Here is a 27,956-nt window from a genome sequence, read left to right on the forward strand (position 1 = left end):
GTTTTGGAATAGGCCAGGAGACTGATTGCACAGGTGTGTGCAGGCCTTTAGATAGAGTCAGGACTAGAGTTCTGGGCTCCACCCCGGCAGACAGGAGTCAGGAGGGCTCCACCTTGGCAGACGGGAGGTCTCTGCCTTGGAGTCGGGTGGAAGCCAGACTAGCTGTGTGCTAGTGCCATGTTTTGGGAAGAGTCTGCAGGAGACAGACGTAAGCCTGAAGAGGAAGGCCAGTGGAAGATTGTATATCTGAGAGAGCCAGGAGGCTGAATTTTGTTTATGTGGATGATCGATACTTCTGTTTTGAACTTTCGTTTAAATAAAAGTGGGCTAAAAAGGCCCTGAAAAATAAGCGAGTTGCTGTGTGCTTTGAAGAAGCTCTACCATTTAGAAGCGAGTTCCCACAGTATATAAAACAATAAAGAATTAATGCATACAATCGTGGGGAGGCCCATGGATCTTTGGAGGTGAAAATGTAAGACTAAAAAATATAAATAATATTAACTACGGTAACCAGGGCCCTCTGGTGTTTTCTGTTTCTATTAAAAGTTTTTAGCATGTTTTTCCAACTGTGTCAGTGTGTTATGGATGTATTTTGTAATATATTCTGAATTGGATAGGCTTTGTAAATTGTAAAGTCTTGAACAATTTGTATTTTCCAAAGCACACAGCATTTTCCTAGTCACTTTTAGAGTTGCTTAACCCTAGCTTGAAGTTCCAAGCAACCTATTTCTGATAACTTAAAATTGCTTTTTAATCCCTTTCATAAAATTTTGACGAAATGATAAAAAAAAAGGATAAATTATTTTTTTATCCTTAGTTTCGAACATTTGACCCCTGCAAGCAACTTTGGTGCAGTCATCCTGACAATCCATATTTTTGCAAAACAAAGAAAGGCCCTCCTTTGGATGGAACAATGTGTGCTCAAGGAAAGGTAAGATTAAGTTTGGATAATCATATTTGTACTACCTTGAAAATTGGGGCCCATTAACTGTTTAGCACTATGTTTTGTTTGTTGTGAATGCAAGTTAACTGCTTGCCGACCAGCCACAGTACTTATACTGCGGCATGGCGGCACCGCTGCGCAAAATCACATTTGTATATATACCTGATTTTGCATTTCCGGGTAGGAGGCGCACGCAACCGCCCTACCCGCGCTGCTGATCGATGCCACGGGTGTCATTCACCGGGTCCCGGCCGGTGATTACTGGCAAACACTGACAGGGAGGAGAGCTATATTGTTTACAATGCAGCTCTCCTCCCTGTCAGTTTGGGCACACTGCTCAGGATGGCTAAGCACAGCTGTCTCGATCAGTGTGCTTACACTGAAGCACACAACCCCCACCCCCTAGTAAAACACTCCCATCACACAGTTTACCCTTTGATTTCCTCTAAATGTTAAACCCCTTCCTCCCCAGTTCCATTACACAAGTACAGTGTCAGTGCTTTTTTTTCTTTTGCTCCGGTCACTGGTGATGTCAGTGAACCCCCAGTGTCAGAATGTTTGCTGCAGTCCGAAAGTCCCGCCATAAGTCGTTGATTGCCGCCATTATTAGTATAAAAAAAATCCCAGTATATATACCATTTATATGTAAATGCTCTACGTACCTTTCACATGAACCAACTAATTTACACGGATTGGTATTTTTTTTTTTTTTTAGCAAAGACGTGTCACAGAATACATTTATGGCCTAAATTTATGACTAATTTTTATTTTTTTTTTCTGGACAAAAAAGTCCAAAATATTTTTTTTTTTCTCAAAATTGTCAGGTTTTTTTTCTTATCGTGCAAAAAATAAACGCACAGGAGATCAAATACCACCAAAAGAAAGCTCAATTTGTGGGAAAAAAGGACGTACATTTCATTTGGTGCAGTGTTGCATGACTGCACAATTGTCAATTAAAGTATTGCAGTGCCATAACACTAACCGCTTCCTGACCGCCCTATAGCAGAAATGCTGCTACAGGGAGGCACAGGTGCTCAAAATCACGCATATATAAGTTGTCCTGCCTTCTCTGCAGTTATGAAAGGGTTAGAGGATTACAGGCAGTATAACCTTTGAGGTCCACACAGTAAAGAGTCGATGATTGATAACCGATGATCTTTTACTGATAACATGTGACATAATGAGAATGTGCGTGAATAAATGTGCAGATGAATGTGCGTGAATAAATGTGGTAAAACTGAAATACAAACAGAATAAACAGACATGAGTACATATCTAACTACCTAGCTATATACATAACATTCCTCAGTACATAGGAGGGGTACTTACAGACTTTGGGGGTCTAATCAAGCCCATATATGAAGAGGGAACAGCATCCCACATGTACTTGCATTGTAGAATTTCTTCAGTCTGAAGAGATGAGGTCACTTCCTCCCAAGTTAGCAAACAGGAAGTCTCAGGCCTTAAGGGGACAGACACTGCTGAATGCTAAAGAATGCCTTGTGTAATACAAGGCAACACACTCCCCACCTGGCATAATAATGATATGCCACTATTAAACTCCTGGAAGGAGTAAAACGACTTCCGTGATGGGTCTAAGGTACACCTTAGGGGTGCCCTGTTTTACTACTCTGACCTCTACTTTCCTGACTCTGCTATCACTACTAGCATCAGTCCCCACAATGAGTCCAATTGGCCACTCGTTCCTGTGGGCCTGAGAGTCTTTTAGTAGAACAACATCTCCAACTTGTAAGTTGAGCTTGTCGGCTTGCCATTTGTTGCGTGGTTGGAGGGTCGTCAGGTACTCCTGCCTCCATCTCTTCCAGAAGATATCTGCAAGGCTTTGAACTTGTTTCCATTGCTTGGTGTATAAGTCTTTAAGATCAAAGTCTCCGTTGGGAGCTGTCACCATCTCCATCTTCTGGGTCAGCAACGTTGCCGGTGTCAAGACGGTTGGCATCTCTGGGTCAGTAGACACTGGGACCAAAGGTCTGGCGTTCATGATAGCCATGACTTCGGCCATCAGCGTGGTTAGGACTTCGTGTGTGAGACGAGTAGATCCAATCTTTAGAAGCATTGCATCTAGAATGCGGCGAGCTACTCCAATCATCCTCTCCCAAGCTCCTCCCATATGTGAGGCATGAGGAGGATTGAAGATCCAAGTGCATCTTTGGTTTTGAAGATAGTTACTTGTCTCTGAGTCTGTTGCAATGATCTTCAATTCCTTGCAGGCTCCAATAAAGTTTGTGCCACAGTCAGAACGAATCTGTTTTGCTGGTCCTCGAATGGAGAAAAATCTTCTCAAGGCATTTATGAAGCTTGAGGTAGATAGAGACTCAATTACCTCAATGTGGACTGCTCTGGTACTCATACACGAGAAAAGAACAGCCCAGCGTTTGCTCTCTGCACTGCCTCCTCTGGTCTTGCGAGAAGAAATGTTCCAAGGACCAAAAACGTCCAGGCCCACATTTGTGAATGGAGGATCTGAAGCCAGCCTGTCTGGAGGTAAGTCTGACATCTTCTGGACTTCAAGTTTTCCTCTGATTTTCTTGCAAGTTACACATTTGTTAATCACACTGGAGACTAGTCTTTTACCTCCTAGGATCCACAATCCAGCTGAGCGGACTGCTCCTTCAGTGAGGTGGCGACCTTGATGTGCAACTTGCTCGTGGTGGTGTCTTGTCAGAAGAACGGCAACATGATGATTCTTGGGTATGACAATGGGATGTTTTTCTAGAATAGTCGTATCAGCTGCGGGTGGACGACCTCCAAGTCTCATCACTCCATCTTCATCAAGGACAGGGTTCAACTTTTTGAGTGGGCTTTGTTTAGAAAGATCTTCTTTCTTGAGAAGACATTGAATTTCTTCCTTGAAGGCTTCCTGCTGAACACATCTGATAATGGTGACATTGGCTCGCTCAAGATAGTCATTGTTACCCTGGTCAACACTGGCTGTTTTGCTGAAGGATCTGGCCAATCAGATGAGTTTCCCTATGGCACGGATGAGTGACTTCCAGCTGGAAAACCTTTCGAACCTACATGAGCCAAGACCTTCTCTGGTGGTTAGAGTCTTGTAAACTGCAACTAGAGGTCTTACCTCTTTGTCTTGGTCTGGTTCTACAAGCTGAAAAGTTCCTTTCTGATCAGTCTCTTCAGTTTCTGGTCCAGTGAAGAAGGATGGACCTGTGAACCAGTTAGTCTGTTTGAGGACAGCAGCTGGTACCAGTCTAGTCCCATGATCAGCAGGGTTCTTGTCTGTACTGATGTGATGCCACTGTTCTGGACTTGTACACTTTCTGATACGTGTTACTCTGTTTGACACGTATGTGTAGAATCTTCTTGAAGCGTTGTGGATATAACCTAAAACAATCTTGCTGTCTGTGTAGAAGTTCACTGCATGGATCTCGATGTCCAGTTCCGCAATGAGTAAGTCTGCTATCTCCACAGCTAGGACAGCAGCACAAAGTTCTAAGCGTGGGACCGTGTGAGCAGGTCTTGGAGCCAGTTTGGACTTTCCCAGGATGAATCCTGCATGGCTTTGTCCCTGAGTGTCTATGACTCTAAGGTAGGCTACAGCTGCTATAGCCACGGTGGATGCATCTGAAAACGCATGTATCTCTCTTCGTTTTGTAACAGACAAAGAAACAGAGACGTATGGTCTTTGGAAGCTAAATCGCTCAAGCTCCAGCAAAGAGTCTTTCCACAACTTCCACTGCATTTCTTTCTTTTCAGGTAGAGGTGTGTCCCAATCACTTTGTTCTAGCTCAGTTGTAATCTCTCTCAAAAGAGCTTTGCCTTGCATGGTGATGGGTGCTACGAACCCCAAGGGATCGTAAAGACTGTTGACCGTAGACAAGACACCTCGCTTTGTGAAAGGCTTCTCTTCCCTGGATACTCGGAAGGTGAAGCTGTCAGTCTTCAAGTCCCAACTAAGCCCTAAGCTTCTTTGAAGGGGTGGTGAATCTGTACCTAGATCTAGGTCTTTGAGGTCTTTTGCACGGTCTTCTGCTGGGAATGCTTCCATTACTTTGCTGTTGTTGGAAGCCACTTTGTGCAGTCTTATGTTAGAGTCTGCTAGCAAGTCTCTAGTGCTTTTCAAAATGTTAATGGCTTCTCCACTACTGGAGAAGGAAGCAAGTCCATCATCTACATAAAAGTTTTTCATAACAAATTGTTTGGCTTCAGGGTTGTGTCTGTCACCTTGCTGCGCTGCTCGTCTCAAGTTGTAGATAGCGACAGCTGGTGAGGGACTGTTCCCAAACACATGTACTTTCATCCTATACTCTATGATACCTTTGATGAGGTCGTTGTCTTCATACCATAGGAACCTCAGGTAGTCTCTGTGGTCTTCACGGACAAGGAAACAGTAGAACATCTGCTGTACATCTGCTGTTACTGCAACAAGTTCTCTTCGGAATCTGATAAGGACTCCAAGAAGTGTGTTGTTCAGGTCTGGTCCACCGAGAAGTACATCATTAAGGGAAATACCTTCATGCTTTGCACTGGAATCAAATACTACACGTATCTGACCTGGTTTTTGAGGATGGTACACTCCGAATATTGGCAAGTACCAGCGTTCTTGTTTCTCATGCAGTTCTGGTGCTTTTTCAGCTTGATCTTTGTCAAAGATTTTCCGCATGAATTCTTGGAAGTGTTCTTTCATGTCTGGCTTTCTTTCAAGAGTGCGCTGCAATAGCGCAAGGCGTTTCTCTGCTTGCACTCTGTTGTTGGGAAGACGATGCCGTGGTGTACGGAATGGTAGTGGGGCTACCCAACTGCCTGCTTTGTCTTTGAAGACTTCTCTGTCCATGATCTCAAGGAAGAGGTTATCTTCAACAGATGGTGCTAGTTTGTCATCATCTTGAGTTCTCTCAAACACTTTGTGGCCTAGCTGATCTGAATCTTCAGCTGAGGCTGTATCTTCCAGGAACCTCTGGATGTTCTGGGGATGTGTTGGGTTAGATAGTTTCTCTTTAATCTGCATACTGTTACATGGGCAAAGACATGATGTGCGACCGTTCTGCAGCAGTTTTGTTCTGTAGACATTAACCTTTGCGGGTTTGTGAAGTCCGTCCAGACATACATTTCCAACGATAACCCATCCAAGATCAAGACGTTCAGCAAATGGTGCATTGTGTGGCCCATTGTATTGTTCTCTGACCTTGTGCACTCTCAGTATGTCTCTTCCTAGTAGGACGATTGCAGCATCTGGGTTGAGTGTTGGGATCTTGTCTGCTATTCGCACGAGATGAGGGTAGTGACGTGCCACTTCAGGTGTGGGAATCTCTGACCTGTCATCTGGTATCATGTCACATTCTATGAAGGTAGGAAGAGTCAACTGCGTCTTTCCATCTAATGACTCGATGGTGTAGTTGTTTGCTCTTCTCCCTGATGTCTCTATAACTCCAGAACATGTCTTCAAGGTATATGGAGTTGAACTTCCTTTGTCACCGAAGAGGTAGAAGAACTCTGTCTTTGCTAGAGACCTGTTGCTTTGTTCGTCTAGGACTGTATACATCTTCACTGCCTTTTCTCTGAGACCGTTGGAATACACTTTGACTAAGCATATCTTGGAGCATGATCTAGAGAGTCCTGGTTCTGTACAGATCTCAGTGCACTTTGAAGTTATCGCTGGTGTTGTACTTTCTTTTTGCTCCCCACCATGATCTTCTTGAGTTGCTGGAACTTCTGATCTCCATGGTGGTGGTCCTGGGTGCAGTGCTGACAGATGTCGGTCATTGTTGCATTCTGTGCACCGTATTTCTCTCTTACAGTCTTTTGCAAGATGTTGCATTGAGGCGCAGCATCTGAAACAAATGTGATTGTCTTTAAGGTAAGCCTTGCGCTCCTCTAATGTCTTACTTCTGAAACTGTGACATTTTCTTAGTGGATGAGGCTTGTTGTGTATTGGGCACTGTTTGTCTGGATCCTCAACTTCCTTGCTTGTGTTGTCTTCCTGATTGGCTGCAGCCTCAGGCGGAACTTCTGTCTTCCGCACAGACACTGTTGCTCTGCGTTCTTTGTAGTGTACTGGCGGCTGCTTCTCTGTCCTTGGGGAGCTTGCAACTCTCTTGTTCAGGAAGGCGAAGCTTGGGTCATTGCGTGTCTTAGCTTGGTCTACAACGAATTCAGCGAGGAAGACAAACGGTGGAAATGCAACTCGATAGTCTTTCTTGTATCTGGATGCTTGAGAGACCCACCTTTCTTGCAGGTTGAAAGGGAGCTTCTCGATTATGGGCTCTACTCCACGTGCTGTGTCTAAGTATAAGAGACCTGGCAGAGTTCCACTAGTCTTTGCTGCTTCTATCTCTAGGAGTAGGTTTCCAAGCTCTCTCAGCTTCTGATTGTCTTTGTTTGTCATTTTTGGGCAAGTTTCAATTTTCTTTAAAAGTGCTTCTTCTATTACTTCAGGTGACCCATAGCAGTCTTCCATTCTCTGCCAGACCATCGCAAGTCCTGCTGTTGCATCATGGACATGCACTGACCTGATTCTTTTGGCCTGCTCTGAGGACTCTGGTCCTAGGTATTTGGCGAGTAGGTCGAGCTTCTCTCTGTCTGTCAGCTCTAAGTTTTGGGTGCTGCTTAGGAAGGATGACCTCCAGGCCCAGTAGTTTTCAGGACGATCGTCGAACTTCAAGAGACCAGTGCTCACCATCTCACGGCGCATCAGGTATTTCGACACGTCTGTAACCCTTGCTGTGTCAGGTGCGTTTGTTCTGGGTACAAATGCGGGACAACTGGCTGATAGTGACTGATGGGTTCGTTGAGGTATTTGACTAAGTCTATTTTGGTCAGATGGTTGCTCTCCTCTATTGTAGTCTAGATCTGGTTTTGCACGAGGAGAGGTTATATCGCCATCTACTTGGTTTCTTAGTGTGTTGGCGGTTTGGTATCTGAGCACGTGATTGGTTGACTTATCACGTGGCGGTTCAGTCTTGTAGTGATGCGTAACATCAAAGCTGTCTGCTCCCAACTGGGTCCTTGATGGTTTCGGTGCGTCACTAGGCTGTTTATCAGGGTACAGGGTTGCTTGTGATTGCACGTACTCACGGGTGCGTTGGAATGTACTGAGAGGTGTTATCAGGGTTTCCAGTACATCGCTCTCTACAAACTGAATATCTGCAGCTCTCGCGAGAACTTCGGCTTCAGCTATGGCTGCTGCAGCTATTTTCTGTTGCTGAAGTATGTGTAAAGAGGCTTGCACTTCTGCCTTTCTCCTAAGCGTTTCTGCTTTACTCTTCTGCTGCTCTTCATCTAGGTAGCCTTGCTCTTTCATAAGCTCTGCTTCCCGTATGGCATAGGAGGCCATGGCGCATGCGGCCTCGGCCTTGGCGGCGATAGCGCTGACTGAAGACAAGTTTGTGACATTTGAATGTTTGGAGCTCATGCTTTTACTTCTGGTTGCTCCAGCACTGACTGACGATAGGTCTGTGACCTTTGAATGCCTGGAACTTGAACGCTTAGATCTGGCGGTTTCTGCTTTGGATGACGACAGATCCGATTTGTTATAAGTTCTCGGCGTGCTGCATTGTGACCTAGTTTCCAGCGTACTGTGCATATTTTCTTCCTGTTTGCACGAGATTTTAGGAAGGGTTGATTTAGTGATATCTTTCATATCTTTCTCTGTGTCTGTGTGCTGCATTGTGCTTGAGTGGAGTACACAGCGTGTACACACAGCTGAGTTAGTTTCACTTTGCTATGCCTAGACTGGCTGTGCTGTGGGGATTTCACACACACGTGCTGCTGTATTAACAGTTAAGAGTCTTTTCTGTGTTGTGGGGCTTGCTGTAGCGTTTTCACACAATGTGCTCTGAAGTAACCGTGTAAGTCTTTTTACTGTCCTGCCTTCTCTGCAGTTATGAAAGGGTTACAGAGGATTACAGGCAGTATAACCTTTGATGTCCACACAGTAAAGAGTCGATGATTGATAACCGATGATCTTTTACTGATAACATGTGACATAATGAGAATGTGCGTGAATAAATGTGCGGATGAATGTGCGTGAATAAATGTGGTAAAACTGAAATACAAACAGAATAAACAGACATGAGTACATATCTAACTACCTAGCTATATACATAACATTCCTCAGTACATAGGAGGGGTACTTACAGACTTTGGGGGTCTAATCAAGCCCATATATGAAGAGGGAACAGCACCCCACATGTACTTGCATTGTAGAATTTCTTCAGTCTGAAGAGATGAGGTCACTTCCTCCCAAGTTAGCAAACAGGAAGTCTCAGGCCTTAAGGGGACAGACACTGCTGAATGCTAAAGAATGCCTTGTGTAATACAAGGCAGCACATAAGTGATTGACACTCCCATGGTTTTCACACCCCTCTCAGATAGTGTCAGATTGCCCCTCAGTACACCAGTAATCACATTTAACCCCTTGATTGCCAGGAACACGCTCATACACAACAAACCTCCATTGCTAGTGTAATGTCTGAACGGATCAATATCTTTGATCAGATCAGCACTATACCAGCGTTCACATTAGTATAGTGTCCCCAAAAACAGTGTTAGCGGGATCAGCCCTGGGACCTGCCAACACCTGCATTTAGACCCTACGCTTACCCCCCCCTCCTTCTCCCCCAGCAAGTGCAGTGTCAGTAGGTCACTGTCACTTGCACACAAAACTACAGTATTCACAGAATCAGCACTCATACTTCCCCCATTCACTGCCCAACCCGGAATTCAGGTGGAAACAGCAAATTAACTACTCCCCTTGATTTTTTTTAAGCTGTTTTTCACGGAAGATCTGTATGCATTGATTGTGGATCAAAGCAATTTATATGCACAACAATTTATCGCTGCCAATCCAAATTAAAATCTTGCCAGACCATTTGCATGGAAATCCATTACGGTTTCTAAATTTTACTTTTTTTTTTTTCTTGGGCCTAACCCTCAACATGGGCATTACTAAAAAAAAATGAATTGCGGTTGTATTGGTCCACAGACCAGATTCATCATATGCCCGTGTTCTCTGCTGCCATGGCCAGGTGTAGATATGAGAGTATATTGTGTTTTATGCATTTCAACGACAGTACACTTCTGTTGTACTTGGGTTGACCCTGAATTTGACTGGCTCCACAAAATTTGGCCCCCCGTAAATCACCTTAACCAAACATTTGCATATGTCTATACTCCCTAGCAAAAATATCTGCGTTGGTGAGTTCCTCATTTTTCTGGCCACCTTGCATTCAAACAATTTCTCCCCAACAAGCGTGCCAGATATGGGGTCAAGATGTGTACGACCTGTGGGAGGGCAACAGGCTATACATATAAGTTTAAGATTTACGAGGGATTCACGTGGAGCCCCCCGGATGCCCTGACTACATGGGCAGTAGTGGCAAGATAGTGTGGGACTTGGTGTCATCCTTTTTCCATATGGGGTACCACCTATACAAGGACAATTTTTATTCAAGTGTGCCACTATTTAGACATTTGCACAACCTTGGAATTGGCGCATGTAGCACCGTGCGACCTAATGTGTGCCCACCATTAGAAGTGTGTGGATACAGGATGGTATATTCTATTTTTTTCTGGCAGAGATTTATTCTCTTTTTTTGCATTCAGCCCACAGGCATATATACCCAACAAGGACCAGCGTCGTACTGCTACATCACTGGACTTTGAATGGTTATACCAGGATGATGCCTAGTATATGTCTGAGTTTCTGACCTTAGATTGTAAGCTCCTTGACATTTGTGAATGCCCAAAATATGGAGATCAATATCCAGGGCTCTGTCAGTGCCAGGAATATTGATCAATCAATTAAGATTTTGGCTAATGACTAGAGAGTGGAAAGGGAGTGAATCTTACCTACATCCTGTTCTTCTGACAGGTTTGAAACTTTCAATTTTCCTTCTGTTTATATTTCATTGCAACTTTGTTTCTCTTCTCTTAGGCTACGTTTACACTAGCTTTGTCAGCAGGCGTCAGACAGGCGTTTGGGAAGCATTTTTAACTCTTCTCAAACGCCTATAAAAATTCTGCACATGGCAGCACACAGTGCTGTTCACACGGAAGCGTTAGCATCGCAGCAAAACTGGGGCCTCATGTCCAGTCAATATGAGTTGAAGCCTCCCATTCAAGTCTATGGTGCCTCTCCTCAAATGCTTGGCAGGCATTTGTGGTGCGGTTGCGAGGCGTTTGCGGAGCGTTAATACCATTTAACTTCATTATAGGTGTTTGTGGTACAGTTTTAATGCTTGGCAAACACCTCAAAACCATGCATAGGGCATTTGAGGAGCTTTAAATACACTTCCCGAACACCTGTCAAAAGCTATAGGGGCGTTTGGCAAGAGTTAGAAAAAGTCAAGTGTGAACGAGCTCTTAAACCTCTCTCCTTATACAACTTGACCCCTCCCCCACCCCTCTGTCATCACCTGTTCCATCTGCAAATCTATATATCACCGCCCCACTCTTTTTATTTAACTATTTATTTACTGATCAAGTTAATGTGTATCATTTACTATCACCTACAGCTCAGGTCATTAGCATTATTATAAGATTCCTAATTGTATCTCACCACTAGTCTGATTGAATTCACGATTCTTGGTCAGTCCTGTTCCCTTACCTATAATAACCTTTAGGGCCAGTTCACACTACATGTGTTTCAGTTGTTTTTTCTGCATCCAAAATGCACAGAAGGTTATATAGTTGTCAATGTAATAGTCCACATCAATTCTTGCAGTTCCAGTGCATTGCAGGTGCTGCCAAAAAAGTCGAACAGGCTGCATTGTTTATGCATAGAACTGTACTGGAACACGGTAAAACGCACATGTCCCTAATTAAATTGAAGAAAAAGAGAGGGGAAAAAATTAACTGGAATGCATAAAAAAATGCACTGAAACATGTCAAAAACGCATCCAAAATGCACTGGAACACGCTAAACATGCATCAAAAAAGTGCATGCAAGAACACATCTAGATTGTTTCTATAGTGTAAAATGGCCCTTAGGACTTGTTCACACCATTTGTAGTGCAGAAACGCATGCAAGAGCATGCATTTTCCTGCACAGCAAAGCAAAAAAATGCAATGCCCTCTGCAGATGAGCGCAGGTACCATGATGAAAACTCAATTGTGCCTCCACACGTCTAGTAAACACAGACACATTCACAGCCACCAAAACGCATGGCACCACACTACTGTGCGGCTAGGTGCAACACAGTTTTAAAATAATATGCCTGCAGTATTTTTTCATGTTCCCACACGTTAAGCAGCCCATTGAAATTGAGCTGAGGAAAAAAAGTCAAAAATGCTCCATTCACACAGGTCCTCTGGCTTGTACAGCATGAATGAGGGGGTTGTTCATGTGGCTGGAGCCACCTGTTACACTATGGGGACACAGCAGCTGTATGAACACAGGTTTTAATCTGACAGGTGTGCAGATGTGGGGAAATGGCCCTGAATGCTCACTGTCTGTGTTCAGGGCTGTACACCTGCACCCATATACTTGTCAAATTAGGACCTGCAGCATTTCCATAGTGTAACAGGTTGCCTGCGACAGCCACAAAAACAAACCACTGATTCACACTCTACAGGCCACAGCACCTATATGAATGAGCCCCAAGACCTCAATTACACAGCTTTATTTATTAACTCAGTTTTATCATTTAGATTTAACAGGAACTGGTTGGGATTGTGTCCTTTAATAATGTTTTTAGTGTATTTTTACCATAAATATAATTTGGTCATTTTCTCTGGCGGTGGGAGGCTGTCAGGTATGCTGTACAGGGCCCCATGATATCTAACAGTGGCCCTGGGTGTATGCTGGTGTCTGTGCCACCTGTATAGTTAGGAAGAACAATAACTTCTTCTATAGATTGTAAGCTCGAAAGAGCAGGGCCCTCGATCCCCTCATGTTTTGCATTGTATTGGTATTGTTCTGTCACATGTTCTGTCTCCCTTTGTAATGTACAGCGCTGGGCGAACTATTGGCGCTTTATAAATACTGTATAATAATAATAATAATAATAGAATACCTTGAACCTCTGCTATGTACCTCAATGTATCTAGGAATCGGACATGTTTTCAACTGAAAATAAAACAATTATTAGTAATGTTTCCCCTGCAAATGAGGATCAGCTGCTCGGTCAAGAACCATGATCTCGCCATGTCCAGATGTGGTCTGGAATTCCACAAAAGAACAATTCACAAAGCCAAAAAATAGATTTGCAAATTACCACTAAACTCTCCTAACTACACTCCCCTCCACTAACACTCCCCACTACCACTTCTGGGTGCGGGCGAACATCCTTCTGCAAATGTGATGACATATTTTCAGTATGACAGCCGCTCTAGCGCTTCCTCCAACAGCCGCCTTGGCATTTATTTGTGCACAATAGCCGTTTTCCACACGGCTCCATTGTGTATATGACATTCGCGAATATATGTTTGCAGTTCTATTGTTTATTTGGCATTGGTGAATATGTTTGCAGTTAAAGGCCCAAAGTCAACATAAATTGGGGGCCTAATTTATTACTGTTAAGAGGATTGTAGAAAAAGAATAGCTAGCTGCATATTGAACATGACCTATTCATGGTACATAACATGGTCTTGTGGTGCAGTATGTGGCCTTTGGTTTGTTAGTTTGGACATACTTGCATATGTGCACTCTAAAAAGCTAGATTTGGGCATATTATATAGCTCTCAAAATATAATTGTTAGGGGTGCTAGTATATTGAACTTGAACATGAAATAACCCCCCCCAAAAAATACATAGTCCAAATATATATTCCACATTTATTTGGACAGCAGCAACAAGTAGGTACAATCAACTTCTTGGTGGGGAAAAAAAAGAAAAGCAGGATTGATGTTGCTAAAATAGAACGGTCCTGCTCATAAGAGCTTACAATCTAAAGATTATACTTCTAATGAACAGTGCTTTCACAGGTTACAGCAGGAAACAAACGGTTAATATAAATCAAGCAACATTTTCAGGGCCATAAAATTAACACACACTATCACTTAGTAGGATTATCTAGCCACCAAACAGGCTCCAGATCAAAATATCAATATAAAAATACATAAAGTACTAAAATAACAAACTCCTCCCCAAATCCCCCACACATACATTTCTCATCAGGTTTGTCCTAAAATTGCATTTCAGTTTAACTGCTTTCATACCGGGCACTTTTACCCCCTTCCTGCCCTGGCCAATTTTCAGGTTTTAGCGCTTACACTTTGAATGACAATTGCGTGGTCATACAACATTGTACCCAAACTAAAATTTTTATCATTTTCTTCACACAACTAGAGCTTTCTTTTGGTGGCATTTAATCACTGCTGGGGTTCTTATTTTTTGCTAAATTAACAAAAAAAAAAAAATTTTTTTGAAAAAAACTCGTTTTTCTTTGTTTCTGTTAAAAAAGTTTGCAAATAAATAATTGTTCTTCATAAATTTAGGCCAAAATGTATTCTACTACATGTCTTTGGTGAAAATAACCGAAATAAGGATGTATTTAGTCTGTAGGAAAGTTTTTTTTATAGCGTTCACAAACTATGTGATATATCTGAAAATTGATTAATTCTGAAGTACTGACAGCCAATCTAATTTCTTGAGGTCCAAGAATGTCAGAACAGTACAGATATCCCCCAAATGACCCCTTTTTGCAAAGTAGACAGTCCGACGCAGGGGCGGACTGACCATTTGGAAACTGCTTGAGGGCCCGGGGTCAGTAGGGGGCCCCATGAGATGCCCCTGGTAACTTTTTCATAGGCTTTTTTGAGTTTGGGCAAGGACACAGGGCCCCCATGATCCCCTATTGCCCGGGGGCCCCATGAGTTGTCAGTTCGCCCCTGGTCTGACGTATTTCATAACAGGCATGGCCGAGTTTTTTGAAGTTGTAATTTTTTTTGTCATAATTTTTTGGAAATGAATAAAAATGATTTTAACTTTTTTTTTTTTACATACGGTCAACAGTGCAGTACAGCATCATCATATAACTGGCATGGCGGTGATCAGGGACACTGACTGGTGACCGTTTGAAAAAAAAAAAAAAATATATGACCAAAGTAGTATAATGTTACCATAGTAACACTGTACTACTTTGGAGACGTAATCAGTATTTTTTTTTTTTTTACACAATTTTCTTATAGCAAAGAATTTCTTTGCTATAAGCAAGCATTTACCTAAATGAAATCGATTCATTCAGGGTTTTTTTGTGCTTAACTGTGATTTGGCCACAGCTAATCGCATGACACAGCTGGGCTGTGATTGGCCCAGCTTGTGCATGTGATCGCTGTGACCATTCACAGCTAGCCACACTTGTATACAATGGATGGCATGAAAGGAACTGTCATGTGACCTGCTGTGATTGGTCACAGCAGGTCACATGGTACTGGCAACGGGGCCAGTACACAGATCTGTCAAGGGCCATGTCAGATCGCGCGACTCTGCGGGCAGGCGCAGTGCTCATGCCTGAAAGGATGCCATATGGCGTCCACCCGGAAGGACGAGCTGCTCGCCCGTCCGCCTTTGTGCTATTGGCCGGGTGGGAATTGGTTAAATAGGCAAACTATAGCCAAGTGCAGATTTGGTAGAGCAAATCATTTGACATGTGTTAGGATTACAATGCAAAGATAATAAACACATAATCATTGTACAATAACACACAAACACACTTTAGAAGGAAAAAAATGCAAAACATTTACAGTCCACATCAAAACACAGCATGAGTGGGATCTGGGCCAATTCAGCACAATATCTCTTCCTCCCCAAAACCACCACAAGCAAGGACTTGCTGAAAATAACCTGGCCTAGTAACAGGCCAAGCCACCCACTACTGCAGGTCTTTATATAACATAAAACATATATTCATTGAGTTAAACCCAAAAACCCACAATTATAGTGAAAAAATCAAGACCCAAAGAGATTACCCAAAAATAAAAAATATCAAATATATATAAAAGAACAAAAATAAAATAAAGTCCCCATATGCAAAGTGTCCAAATAATGTGTCTAAACAAAGATCAGTTCAGGGGAAGGATATTGATATGACTTTAAGGGATTTCTGAGGATTTTTTATATATATGTGTGCTGATTTATACTTATTCTTTATATAACATAGGTTGCATTTGGAGCATGCCAAACAAGGCCCCACCCCCAATGAAGGCCACACCCACCACTCTCATTCATTTGGTCAGAGAAACTGTTTCCACCTGATTAATCCTCTTCCCACCTACGTTAACCCTTGGTATACAGGCCCCACAAATCAGAGTCAGAAAGAAAGCAACAGTGAAGTGTACCTTGTGCAGCATACAACAGAAAATTGAACAGGGATGTGAAGGGGAACCCCATGGCAACATTTATTGGCACTATGCCTTAACTCATGCGATAATCTGGAGTGAATTGTGCCCAGTCACATGACCACATCTCGCATGCAATACTGAAAATGTCAATTCACTTTTGCTAGTATGCGGGATTTCCCATAAATCGGAAAAACTCTCAGTAAATCAAACATAAAAAGGCCTTACACCCCAGTCACATCAAAGCCGATTTCAAAATCGTGGGACTTACAGTGAAGATTCCGATGTCCTTGCGATTTGCAAGACATCTGACACAGATATCTATGCAGATCGCCACAAAATTAGTACATGTATTACTTTAGAAATCAGTGTCGGACACGCACCCATGTGACCGCTCTAATAGCGGACAACAGGGTGCGACTTGGCATACGATTTGTAAGTCGCATGTCATGCAAATCACATGCCAAGTCGCACTCAATGTGACCATTAGAGCGTTCATATTGGTGTGGTTCAAACTTGGTCGGAACTGCAACGATTTACAAAGTAATGAATGCACTACTTTTCATGCGATTTGCAGAGAGATCTGTGTCAGATGTCTTGCAAATCACAATTTAAATCATAATGTCCCCGACTTTGAAATCACGCGACTTCACTCTAAGTCACATGATGTGACCGTAGTGTAAGTCGCACCGCTTCAAAATCTGCATTGATGTGACCGGGGTGGCCCCCAGTCACATCAGGTGCGATTTGGCATGCGATTTGCATGACAGGCGACTGCCACTATAGGCTCTGTTCGCATACAATCCAATGTTGAAATCGTGCGACTTCACTGTAAGTTGCTTGATTTCCACATCGGATTAGATGACTGGTGTTAGCCCCCTAGTAATATCGGGTGCAATTTACAAGTCGCTGGGCATGCAAATTGCATGACAAGTCGCATACAGGGTGCGCAATTTCAGGTGCGATTTGGGAATTAAAATTGTGCCTGATCTCGGATCTAATGAATGTGAGTGTAAGTGGCTTAACATCAGCGATTTGCTGCAGCACTATTTTCAAAAGTAGTTCTTGTCTAACTTTTTCTGCATGTTGCAGTGATTTCACATAGACTACAATAGAAATCGCAATGCAAAACACAATTGAAAACGCAATAACTCGGGAAATCTACAGAAAACACTGTGAAATTGCCAACCAAAAGTGCATTTTCAATTGCATCTAGTGTGAACCAAGCAGGCAATTCAACAAAGGAAAAAAATCTTTGAAGGCATGTGGTATCTGTATGCTCGGATAAGGGTCTGTTATGGATTTGGGGGGGGGACTCCACACCATTATTTTGTAAAATTTTGGCGTTGGGATTCCCCTCCAAATCCTCTTCTCTCTCTTCTCGACAAACCCGTCCAAAAAGGGGGTGGAGTGCAAACCAGCATTTTCAAATCAATCATTAGTCCAGGCCTTTATCTCATCCCATTGTTTGACATTCACATAAGGTGCAGCTTTGAAGGTGTTTGAACAGACAAGGCCTCATTCAAATTCATTTTCTAGGGATCATTTAGACAGAAAGCAAAGATGCTGCCAGCATTTTAGGGCAGCTGTCCAGGGAGAACATGCAACTTCATTGCCGCGGTTGGGAGTCAAACTGACAACACTAGTGCTGTGAGGCAGCAGTGCTGACCACTTAACCACTGAGCTGTGATCCTAATCCAGCCTGCATTTCTGTGATGTGAATCAACCCTAAGTCCTTGGGCAAGGTCAGTGTAACTAGCCAGATATCTCAAATGTGACACAAATGTTGTACTATGTTGCCAATTCAGATGTATGTTGGTTCTATGTATCCCAATACAAAGGATTGCAATACTAATATAGACGTACCTCGGTTTACGAACGCCTCGGTTAACGTAATTTTTGGTTTATGAATGAAAACCCATTGAAAATAATGCCTCGGTTTACAAATTTTTTTTCGCAATACGAAGTGTATGTCAGTGCGGGTTTTTAAATGCCATTGCCAGCCTTTTTTTTTTTTTTTTTCTTTTAATTCTTCACTATAGTCACAAGTAGAGATGAGCGAATCGAAGTAGGCAAAGTGGAATTCGTTTCGAATATTAGGAAAATTTCGATTCGCGTCGAATCCGAAAATAAGCAGACTTCGGATGCGCGAATCGAAATTTTTCCTAAAATGGCGGCGACATGTGCGGCAACGGAGCGGGGATGTCTGGGAAGGCACGCAGACAAGGCGCGCTGACCCATAATGCATTCATTCATGACATGTGATCGCATTAGCCAATCAGCAGCCAGCCAGCCAGCACAGTGTAATGGTCGAGCTATAAATGGCGGCCATTTTAGAATTCTCCATTTGCCTCCAGTCATTCAACAGAGGCAGACCTGGCTGTATGCAGGGAGAGAGTTAGGGACAGAGAAACGTTACATAGGGCCACAGAATCGTTACTTAGGGCCATAGAAACGTTACATAGGGCCACAGAAACGTTACTTAGGGACACAGAATTGTTACTCAGGGACAGACAGAATTGTTACTGAGGGATACAGAATTGTTACTTAGGGCCACAGAATCGTTACTTAGGGCCACAGAATCGTTACTTAGGGCCACAGAATCGTTACTTAGGACCACAGAATCGTTACTTAGGGCCACAGAAACGTTACTTAGGGCCACAGAAACGTTACTTAGGGCCACAGAATTGTTACTTAGGGACAGACACAGAATTGTTACTTAGGGACAGACACAGAATTGTTACTGAGGGACACAGATTTGTTTCTGAGGGCCACAGAATCGTTACTTAGGGCCACAGAATCGTTACTTAGGGCCACAGAATTGTTACTTAGGGACAGACACAGATTTGTTACTGAGGGCCACAGAATCGTTACTTAGGGCCACAGAATTGTTACTTAGGGACAGACACAGAATTGTTACTGAGGGCCACAGATTTGTTACTGAGGGCCACAGAATCGTTACTGGGGGCCACAGAATCGTTACTTGGGGCCACAGAATCGTTACTTGGGGCCACAGAAACGTTACTTGGGGCCACAGAAACGTTACTTGGGGCCACAGAAACGTTACTTAGGGCCACAGAATTGTTACTTAGGGACAGACACAGAATTGTTACTGAGGGCCACAGATTTGTTACTGAGGGCCACAGATTTGTTACTGAGGGCCACAGAATCGTTACTTGGGGCCACAGAATCGTTACTTGGGGCCACAGAATCGTTACTTGGGGCCACAGAAACGTTACTTAGGGCCACAGAATTGTTACTTAGGGACAGACACAGAATTGTTACTGAGGGCCACAGAATTGTTACTTAGGGACAGACACAGAATTGTTAGTGAGGGCCACAGAATTGTTAGTGAGGGCCACAGAATCGTTACTGAGGGCCACAGAATCGTTACTTAGGGCCACAGAATCGTTACTTAGGGCCACAGAATTGTTACTTAGGGCCAGACACAGAATTGTTACTTAGGGCCACAGAATTGTTACTTAGGGACAGACACAGAATTGTTAGTGAGGGACACAGATTTGTTACTTAGGGCCACAGAATCATTACTTAGGGCCACAGAAACGTTACTTAGGGCCACAGAATTGTTACTTAGGGACAGACACAGAATTGTTATTGAGGGACACAGAATTGTTACTGAGGGCCACAGAACCGTTACTTAGGGCCACAGAAACGTTACTTAGGGCCACAGAATTGTTATTTAGGGACAGACACAGAATTGTTATTGAGGGACACAGAATTGTTATTGAGGGCCACAGAATCGTTACTTAGGGCCACAGAATCGTTACTTAGGGCCACAGAATCGTTACTTAGGGCCACAGAAATGTTACTTAGGGCCACAGAAATGTTACTTAGGGACACAGAAACGTTACTTAGGGACACAGAATCGTTACTGAGGGCCACAGAATCGTTACTTAGGGCCACAGAAATGTTACTTAGGGACACAGAAACGTTACTTAGGGACACAGAATTGTTACTCAGGGACAGACAGAATCGTTACTGAGGGCCACAGAATCGTTACTGAGGGCCACAGAATCGTTACTGAGGGCCACAGAATCGTTACTGAGGGCCACAGAAACGTTACTTAGGGCCACAGAAACGTTACTTAGGGCCACAGAAACGTTACTTAGGGCCACAGAAACGTTACTTAGGGCCACAGAAACGTTACTTAGGGCCACAGAAACGTTACTTAGGGCCACAGAATTGTTACTTAGGGACAGACACAGAATTGTTACTTAGGGACAGACACAGAATTGTTACTGAGGGACACAGATTTGTTTCTGAGGGCCACAGAATCGTTACTTAGGGCCACAGAATCGTTACTTAGGGCCACAGAATTGTTACTTAGGGACAGACACAGATTTGTTACTGAGGGCCACAGAATCGTTACTTAGGGCCACAGAATTGTTACTTAGGGACAGACACAGAATTGTTACTGAGGGCCACAGATTTGTTACTGAGGGCCACAGAATCGTTACTGGGGGCCACAGAATCGTTACTTGGGGCCACAGAATCGTTACTTGGGGCCACAGAAACGTTACTTGGGGCCACAGAAACGTTACTTGGGGCCACAGAAACGTTACTTAGGGCCACAGAATTGTTACTTAGGGACAGACACAGAATTGTTACTGAGGGCCACAGATTTGTTACTGAGGGCCACAGATTTGTTACTGAGGGCCACAGAATCGTTACTTGGGGCCACAGAATCGTTACTTGGGGCCACAGAATCGTTACTTGGGGCCACAGAAACGTTACTTAGGGCCACAGAATTGTTACTTAGGGACAGACACAGAATTGTTACTGAGGGCCACAGAATTGTTACTTAGGGACAGACACAGAATTGTTAGTGAGGGCCACAGAATTGTTAGTGAGGGCCACAGAATCGTTACTGAGGGCCACAGAATCGTTACTTAGGGCCACAGAATCGTTACTTAGGGCCACAGAATTGTTACTTAGGGCCAGACACAGAATTGTTACTTAGGGCCACAGAATTGTTACTTAGGGACAGACACAGAATTGTTAGTGAGGGACACAGATTTGTTACTTAGGGCCACAGAATCATTACTTAGGGCCACAGAAACGTTACTTAGGGCCACAGAATTGTTACTTAGGGACAGACACAGAATTGTTATTGAGGGACACAGAATTGTTACTGAGGGCCACAGAACCGTTACTTAGGGCCACAGAAACGTTACTTAGGGCCACAGAATTGTTATTTAGGGACAGACACAGAATTGTTATTGAGGGACACAGAATTGTTATTGAGGGCCACAGAATCGTTACTTAGGGCCACAGAATCGTTACTTAGGGCCACAGAATCGTTACTTAGGGCCACAGAAATGTTACTTAGGGCCACAGAAATGTTACTTAGGGACACAGAAACGTTACTTAGGGACACAGAATCGTTACTGAGGGCCACAGAATCGTTACTTAGGGCCACAGAAATGTTACTTAGGGACACAGAAACGTTACTTAGGGACACAGAATTGTTACTCAGGGACAGACAGAATCGTTACTGAGGGCCACAGAATCGTTACTGAGGGCCACAGAATCGTTACTGAGGGCCACAGAATCGTTACTGAGGGCCACAGAAACGTTACTTAGGGCCACAGAAACGTTACTTAGGGCCACAGAAACGTTACTTAGGGCCACAGAAACGTTACTTAGGGCCACAGAATTGTTACTTAGGGACAGACACAGAATTGTTATTGAGGGACACAGAATTGTTATTGAGGGACACAGAATTGTTACTGAGGGCCACAGAACCGTTACTTAGGGCCACAGAACCGTTACTTAGGGCCACAGAACCGTTACTTAGGGCCACAGAACCGTTACTTAGGGACAGACACAGAATTGTTACTGAGGGACACAGAATTGTTACTGAGGGACACAGAATTGTTACTGAGGGACACAGAATTGTTACTGAGGGCCACAGAAACGTTACTTAGGGCCACAGAATTGTTACTTAGGGACAGACACAGAATTGACTCCCGCTTGTTGATACTATCATTAACTGATGAACCCATAGAAAAGGAGAGGTGGTGGATAAGTCAGAATTTGCCTGTTTTTTTTTTTGGTTTTTTTTGGGTACTACACCAAGTGGGGAAACCCGCAAGTTGAGGTAAGGAGGCAGGTCAAATGGTTCTGCCATGTCACCCAATTGCAACTCCTTCCAAAAATTTTTCGATTACCACTGATTCAAACTGTATTGCAGGTTTTAAATTCAGTCTTGGTGGGCTCGTCCGATGGCATGAAGGGGAACCAAAACCCCAGGTCAAATCCATCCCAAAGGATCAATGCCTCTCTACTGAGGGGGTATTGGTCGAGCTAGTGAAACATCCTTGGGATGTTCGCTGGTGTCCTGTGGCTTAGGAAGGTTGTCCTTGGAACCTGGTTTGGTGGGGGGTACAGCGGACCACTGGGTGAGCTCCACTGCAAATGGAACATTCGTGTTTGAAGTGACACGCGGTGTACCACATACAGTGGCTCTCATTAAACAGCCAGCAGAAGCATGTTTTGGACACTGCCGACGCTCCGGCAAGAGTGCCGACACAACAGTCAAACACACCATCCTGGCAGTCAAAATGTAGTTCCTTCTGAGCAGCCATCTTTCAGTGAAACTGGGTATCGTAGTTAACCAGCACTGCCTGCCATATATTTTGTAAGCCCCTCAAATGAGAGCCACATAGCCGAAGAGTGAGGGGCCTAACTCCAGGAATGTCTCATAGAGCATTCCCCGCATAGGCACAGAAACCCTGAAGCCAGACCCCAAAAGTGCGATGAAGCTGCTTTGACTTTTCCCCCCGAGCATTTACATTAATGCGTCTTGACTTGTCAACCTTTTTTTTCATCAAAAGGCACCAGCGTCAGTACATCAGTGAACTCAGAGTCAAATTTTTTCTTTCAGTTTCTGTGCTAAGTGCAAACCTACAGGTGAAACTGAGCATAGGGTGCCACCCAAGTGAAAACCAGACCCCAGGGATGTGAAAGGCGCCATGCCTGGAGTGATGTCCAAAATTGATGAGTTCTGATGTATTGAATGCCTGTCTATTTTCTTGAGGTGCTAAAATGCAAGGACAGTGTAAATATCCAAATGTCCAAGTAAGAGGCATGGTGAGTTTTTTTAACTTTTTTGTCACAATTTATTGGAAAATTAAGACATTACATTTTTTTGCACTTTTTCTTAAATACCAGAGTAGTACATCATTATATGATTGGTGTGATGGTGATCACCATAGTGATATTGTACTGCTCTGGGGAGGTGATCAAGGTGTTTTTTTATTTTTTTTTTATTTTGCTATGATTGCTTATTACAGTGATGATCCAATCAGTGTTATAAGCAAGCATTTTTGGCACCTACTCATTGGCCATTGTGTACTATTTTGCCACAGCTATCCCATGATACAGGTCTGTTATGATTTGGCCATGTGATCACTGTGACCAATCAGAATAGTACACAATAAATGGCTATGAATGAAAGCCATTGTGTACTATTGACATGCGATTAGTCACAGTGATCACATGGTACTGGAGTCGACCAGGTACAACAATTGGTCTTTGCTGTGTTCGGTGGACACTGCAGGCAACAGATCACATAGCTGTGCACCCCTGGAGGACATTATATGACATCTGCTTAGGATAGTAGTGCTCCCGCCCAGCCGTCATTTTACAATTGGAAGGGCAGGAAATTATAAAAATGGTGAAACTCATGTTTTATTGCCCTGACCCGCTGAGCAGCTTCTGAGGTGGTAGAGGCGGACATCTTTGCTGGACCAAGGATGTGCAAACGTGGAGGCAAAAGCGGCGTGACCTGTCCAAGTTGCTGGTGCGGCTGTGCCGGCACCACGTTCACCCAGTGGGCCGTAAATGACATGTACTGTCCCTGACCGTAGTTACAGCTCCACACGTCGGCGCTGCCGTGCACTTTGGCAGAGACCGACATGCTCAAAGACTGGCCCACCATCTCTTCTACATGTGAATGCAGGGCTGGCACTGCCTTTTTGGCGAAGAAATGCCGGCTTGGCACTCTCCACCGCGGCTCGGCACAAGCCATCATTTCTCGGAAAGGTGCTGAGTCCACCATTTGGAAAGGGAGGGACTGCAGCACCAGCAACTTGGACAGGAGGACGTTCAGCTTCTGCACCGTCGGGTGCGTGCTCGCAAACTGTTGTCTCTTGGAAACGGATTCCAAGAAAGACTGCTGACGGAATCCGTGAAGAGGAGTAGCAGGAGAAGGAGCATCTGAATGAGCAGAAGATGCCAACAAGCGACAACTCCCCTCAGCAGAGGTGTTGGAGCCTTGACTGGCTGATAGAGGGCGATTGACGTCGGGTGACGGAGCAAGTAATAGAGCGAGTGATGGAGCGGGGGCTGGGGCAGGCAGAACCGCCGTATCTTTATCACGGTTTTCCCAGGCCACCGAATGGCGACGCTGCATATGCTGACGCAACGCTGTAGTCCCAACATGGGCCCCCTGGCCATGCTTGACTTTCTGGCCACATAGTCGACATACGGCTACGTTTACTTCCTCGGGCGGCTTGACGAAAAATTGCCACACCGCTGAGTAGGAAACTTTGCCCCCGCTACTCCTCACTGGCTGACTGCTACTTCCTCCGTGCACACCAGCACCACTACTGGCCGTGGTGGTAGGCTGCAGTGGAGCTGGTGCTCTACTCCGTGGCCGTTTGGCTCCACTGACACTGCTGCGACCCTGCTGCCTCCTGGGCAACCCACCGACTGTTTTGCTCGCTGGCAAGCTGGCACCCTCTTCTCCTGATGATGCGGAAGCAATAGCCTGATGACGACGAGGCTGCCAAGTGCGATCAGCCTCATCATCATCAATTAGGGTCTCCGCGTCACTACTAGCCCCCTCGGCTGCGCGTGGGTCAGGAGACAGACCTGTCTCTAGACCGGCTACCGAGCCACTCTCCTCGCCAGTACTTCTTCGCCTGGCTGCTGAAGAGGCGGATGTCTCCCCCCGTTCCTGACCGCCCTCTGTTAGCTCTTCCTCACTGTACAGTGGGGCTGAGCCCACAGCATGCGATACTTCGCTTGGTGAGGGAACACCAAAGGACAGGGGCAGGTCGAGGACACGTGATTTCAGTGGGCTTGCTCCCGGGCCATGCCAACTAACGGTTGTGTCTGACGTACCCACCGACCGTTGGCTGTAGGTGTCAGAGGTGACCTGGGAAGAGGAAGACGACCGAGTCAACCAATCGATGATGGCAGGGTTGTCGGTGGAGACACGACCGCTGGATGACACCGGGAGCACTGGCCTCTGGCTGCGACTAGTGCTGCCTCGACCCCTTCCTCTGCTGCCACGTCTGCTCGCTCCTAAAACATTGCCTCCTCTGCCACTCCTCTGCGTGTTGTCTGACATACTCTTTAATTCAATAAGCACCCCAAAAATAAAACCGGATTTAACTCTTTGAACGTACAATAGTGGTTGTGAAGCAGAAAGTCAGTTTATTGTACACAATCGGTCAATTGCAGCTTGCCGTTGGCTGGAAACTGTACGTTTCTGTCACTGGAATGCAGCACTAATCACCTAAAAAATATTACCGCCAGCCGGCGTGTAAATGGATCTAACTCTTTGAACGTACAATAGTGGTTGTGAAGCAGAGTCAGTTTATTTAGCACAATCGGTCAATTGCAGCTTGCCGTTGGCTGGAAACTGTACGTTTATGTCACTGGAATGCACTAATCACCCAAAAAATATTACCGCCAGCCGGCGTGTAAATGGATCTAACTCTTTGAATGTACAATAGTGGTTGTGAAGCAGAAAGTCAGTTTATTTAGCACAATCGGTCAATTGCAGCTTGCCGTTGGCTGGAAACTGTACGTTTGTGTCACTGGAATGCACTAATCACCCAAAAAATATTACCGCCAGCCGGCGTGTAAATGAATTTAACTCTTTGAATGTACAATAGTGGTTGTGAAGCAGAAAGTCACTTTATTGTACACAATCGGTCAATTGCAGCTTGCCGTTGGCTGGAAACTGTACGTTTGTCACTGGAATGCACTAATCACCCAAAAAATATTACCGCCACCCGGCGTGTAAATGGATCTAACTCTTTGAACGTACAATAGTGGTTGTGAAGCAGAAAGTCAGTTTATTTAGCACAATCGGTCAATTGCAGCTTGCCGTTGGCTGGAAACTGTACGTTTATGTCACTGGAATGCACTAATCACCCAAAAAATATTACCGCCACCCGGCGTGTATATGGATTTAACTCTTTGAACGTACAATAGTGGTTGTGAAGCAGAAAGTCAGTTTATTGTACACAATCGGTCAATTGCAGCTTGCCGTTGGCTGGAAACTGTACGTTTGTGTCACTGGAATGCACTAATCACCCAAAAAATATTACCGCCAGCCGGCGTGTAAATGGATTTAACTCTTTGAACGTACAATAGTGGTTGTGAAGCAGAAAGTCAGTTTATTTTGCACAATCGGCAAACTGCAGCACCAACTGTGCACGACAGCCACCAAAAAAAAAGGGTGTATGTCACTTTAAATTTTCGATTCTTTGATAGCTGTGTCCCTGAGTAACGATTCTGTGTCCCTGAGTAACGATTCTGTGTCCCTGAGTAACGATTCTGTGTCCCTGAGTAACGATTCTGTGGCCCTAAAGTCTCTGTGGCCCTAACTCTGTCCCTTAATACACACAGGTCTGTCTCTCTTGAATGATCGGAGGCTAATGGAGAATTCTAAGATGGCCGCGATTTATAGCTCCACCATTACACAGTGCTGGCTGGCTGCTGATTGGCTTATGCGATCACATGTCATGAATGCATTATGGGTCAGCGCGCCTTGTCTGCGCGCCTTCCCAGAGATCCCCGCCCCATCTTCTCTGTCCATTTTCTCCGTCGCCACACATGTCGCCGCCATTTTTGGGAAAATTCGATTCGTGCATCCGAAGTTTGCTAATCTTCGGATTCGTCGCGAATAGAATTTTTCCAAATCTTCGGAACGAATTCCACTTCGTCATGTTCGATTCGCTCATCTCTAGCTATAACTTTCACACAAAGCAATCAATATACATACTATATAATTTTTATTGCTGAAAGTAAAAAATATAATTTTTCTGCAAAATATTCGGTCTTTTTTTGTTTATAGGGCAACAAATAAAAAGCACACAGGTGATGAAATACCACTGAAAAAGCTGTTTGTGTGAAAAAAAGGACATAAATTTTGTTTTGGTACAGCATTGCATGACCAGGGGCGGACTGACAACTCATGGGGCCCCCAGGCAATAGGGAATCATGGGCCCCTGTGTCCTTGCCCACGCTCAAAGCACACCCAAAAAAACCTATAAAATGTACCAGGGGCATTTCATGTGGCCCCCTACTGACCCCGGGCCCTCGGGCAGTGCCCGAGTGCTCGAATGGTCAGTCTGGTCAGTCTGCCCCTGTGCATGACCATGCAATTATCAGTTGAAATAGTGCAGCCCAATAGTGCAGCCCTGAATAGCAAAAAGGCCTGGTCAGGAAGGGGGGTAAATCCTCTGGATGGCAAGTGGTTAATGCATGTTGTGGTAAGACAGCATGTTCAAAAAGAACCACAATCCAGTCTATAGACATGACTTTTTTTCCAACGCAGTGTACCTTGCCATGCGCATGTATGTTGTGGTGTGCTGCAGTATGGGTACCACTGTCGGAGAGCATTGGGATTTCAATCAAAATGTTGACATTCTAGTATATCATTGTATATTTTACCACACATTATTGTAATGCATAGATTTAAATAGGTACTCAATAT

The 27,956-nt window shown here is 44.4% G+C and overlaps 1 protein-coding gene across 1 annotated transcript in view; it reads left to right on the forward strand.

Annotated features, from left to right (window-relative positions):
• Positions 1-27,956, forward strand: part of LOC149440032 (A disintegrin and metalloproteinase with thrombospondin motifs 2-like) — a 987,780-nt gene that overhangs the window by 185,681 nt on the left and 774,143 nt on the right. The window contains exon 4 of the mRNA XM_089659016.1: positions 818-931. Within this exon, the coding sequence (XP_089515142.1) occupies positions 818-931 (114 nt within the window). The remainder of the gene's footprint in view (positions 1-817; positions 932-27,956) is intronic.

This window comes from Staurois parvus, unplaced genomic scaffold (genome assembly GCF_062004578.1).
Source record: "Staurois parvus isolate SC_StPar_1 unplaced genomic scaffold, SC_StPar_1.0 ptg001129l, whole genome shotgun sequence".
NCBI lineage: Eukaryota > Metazoa > Chordata > Amphibia > Anura > Ranidae > Staurois > Staurois parvus.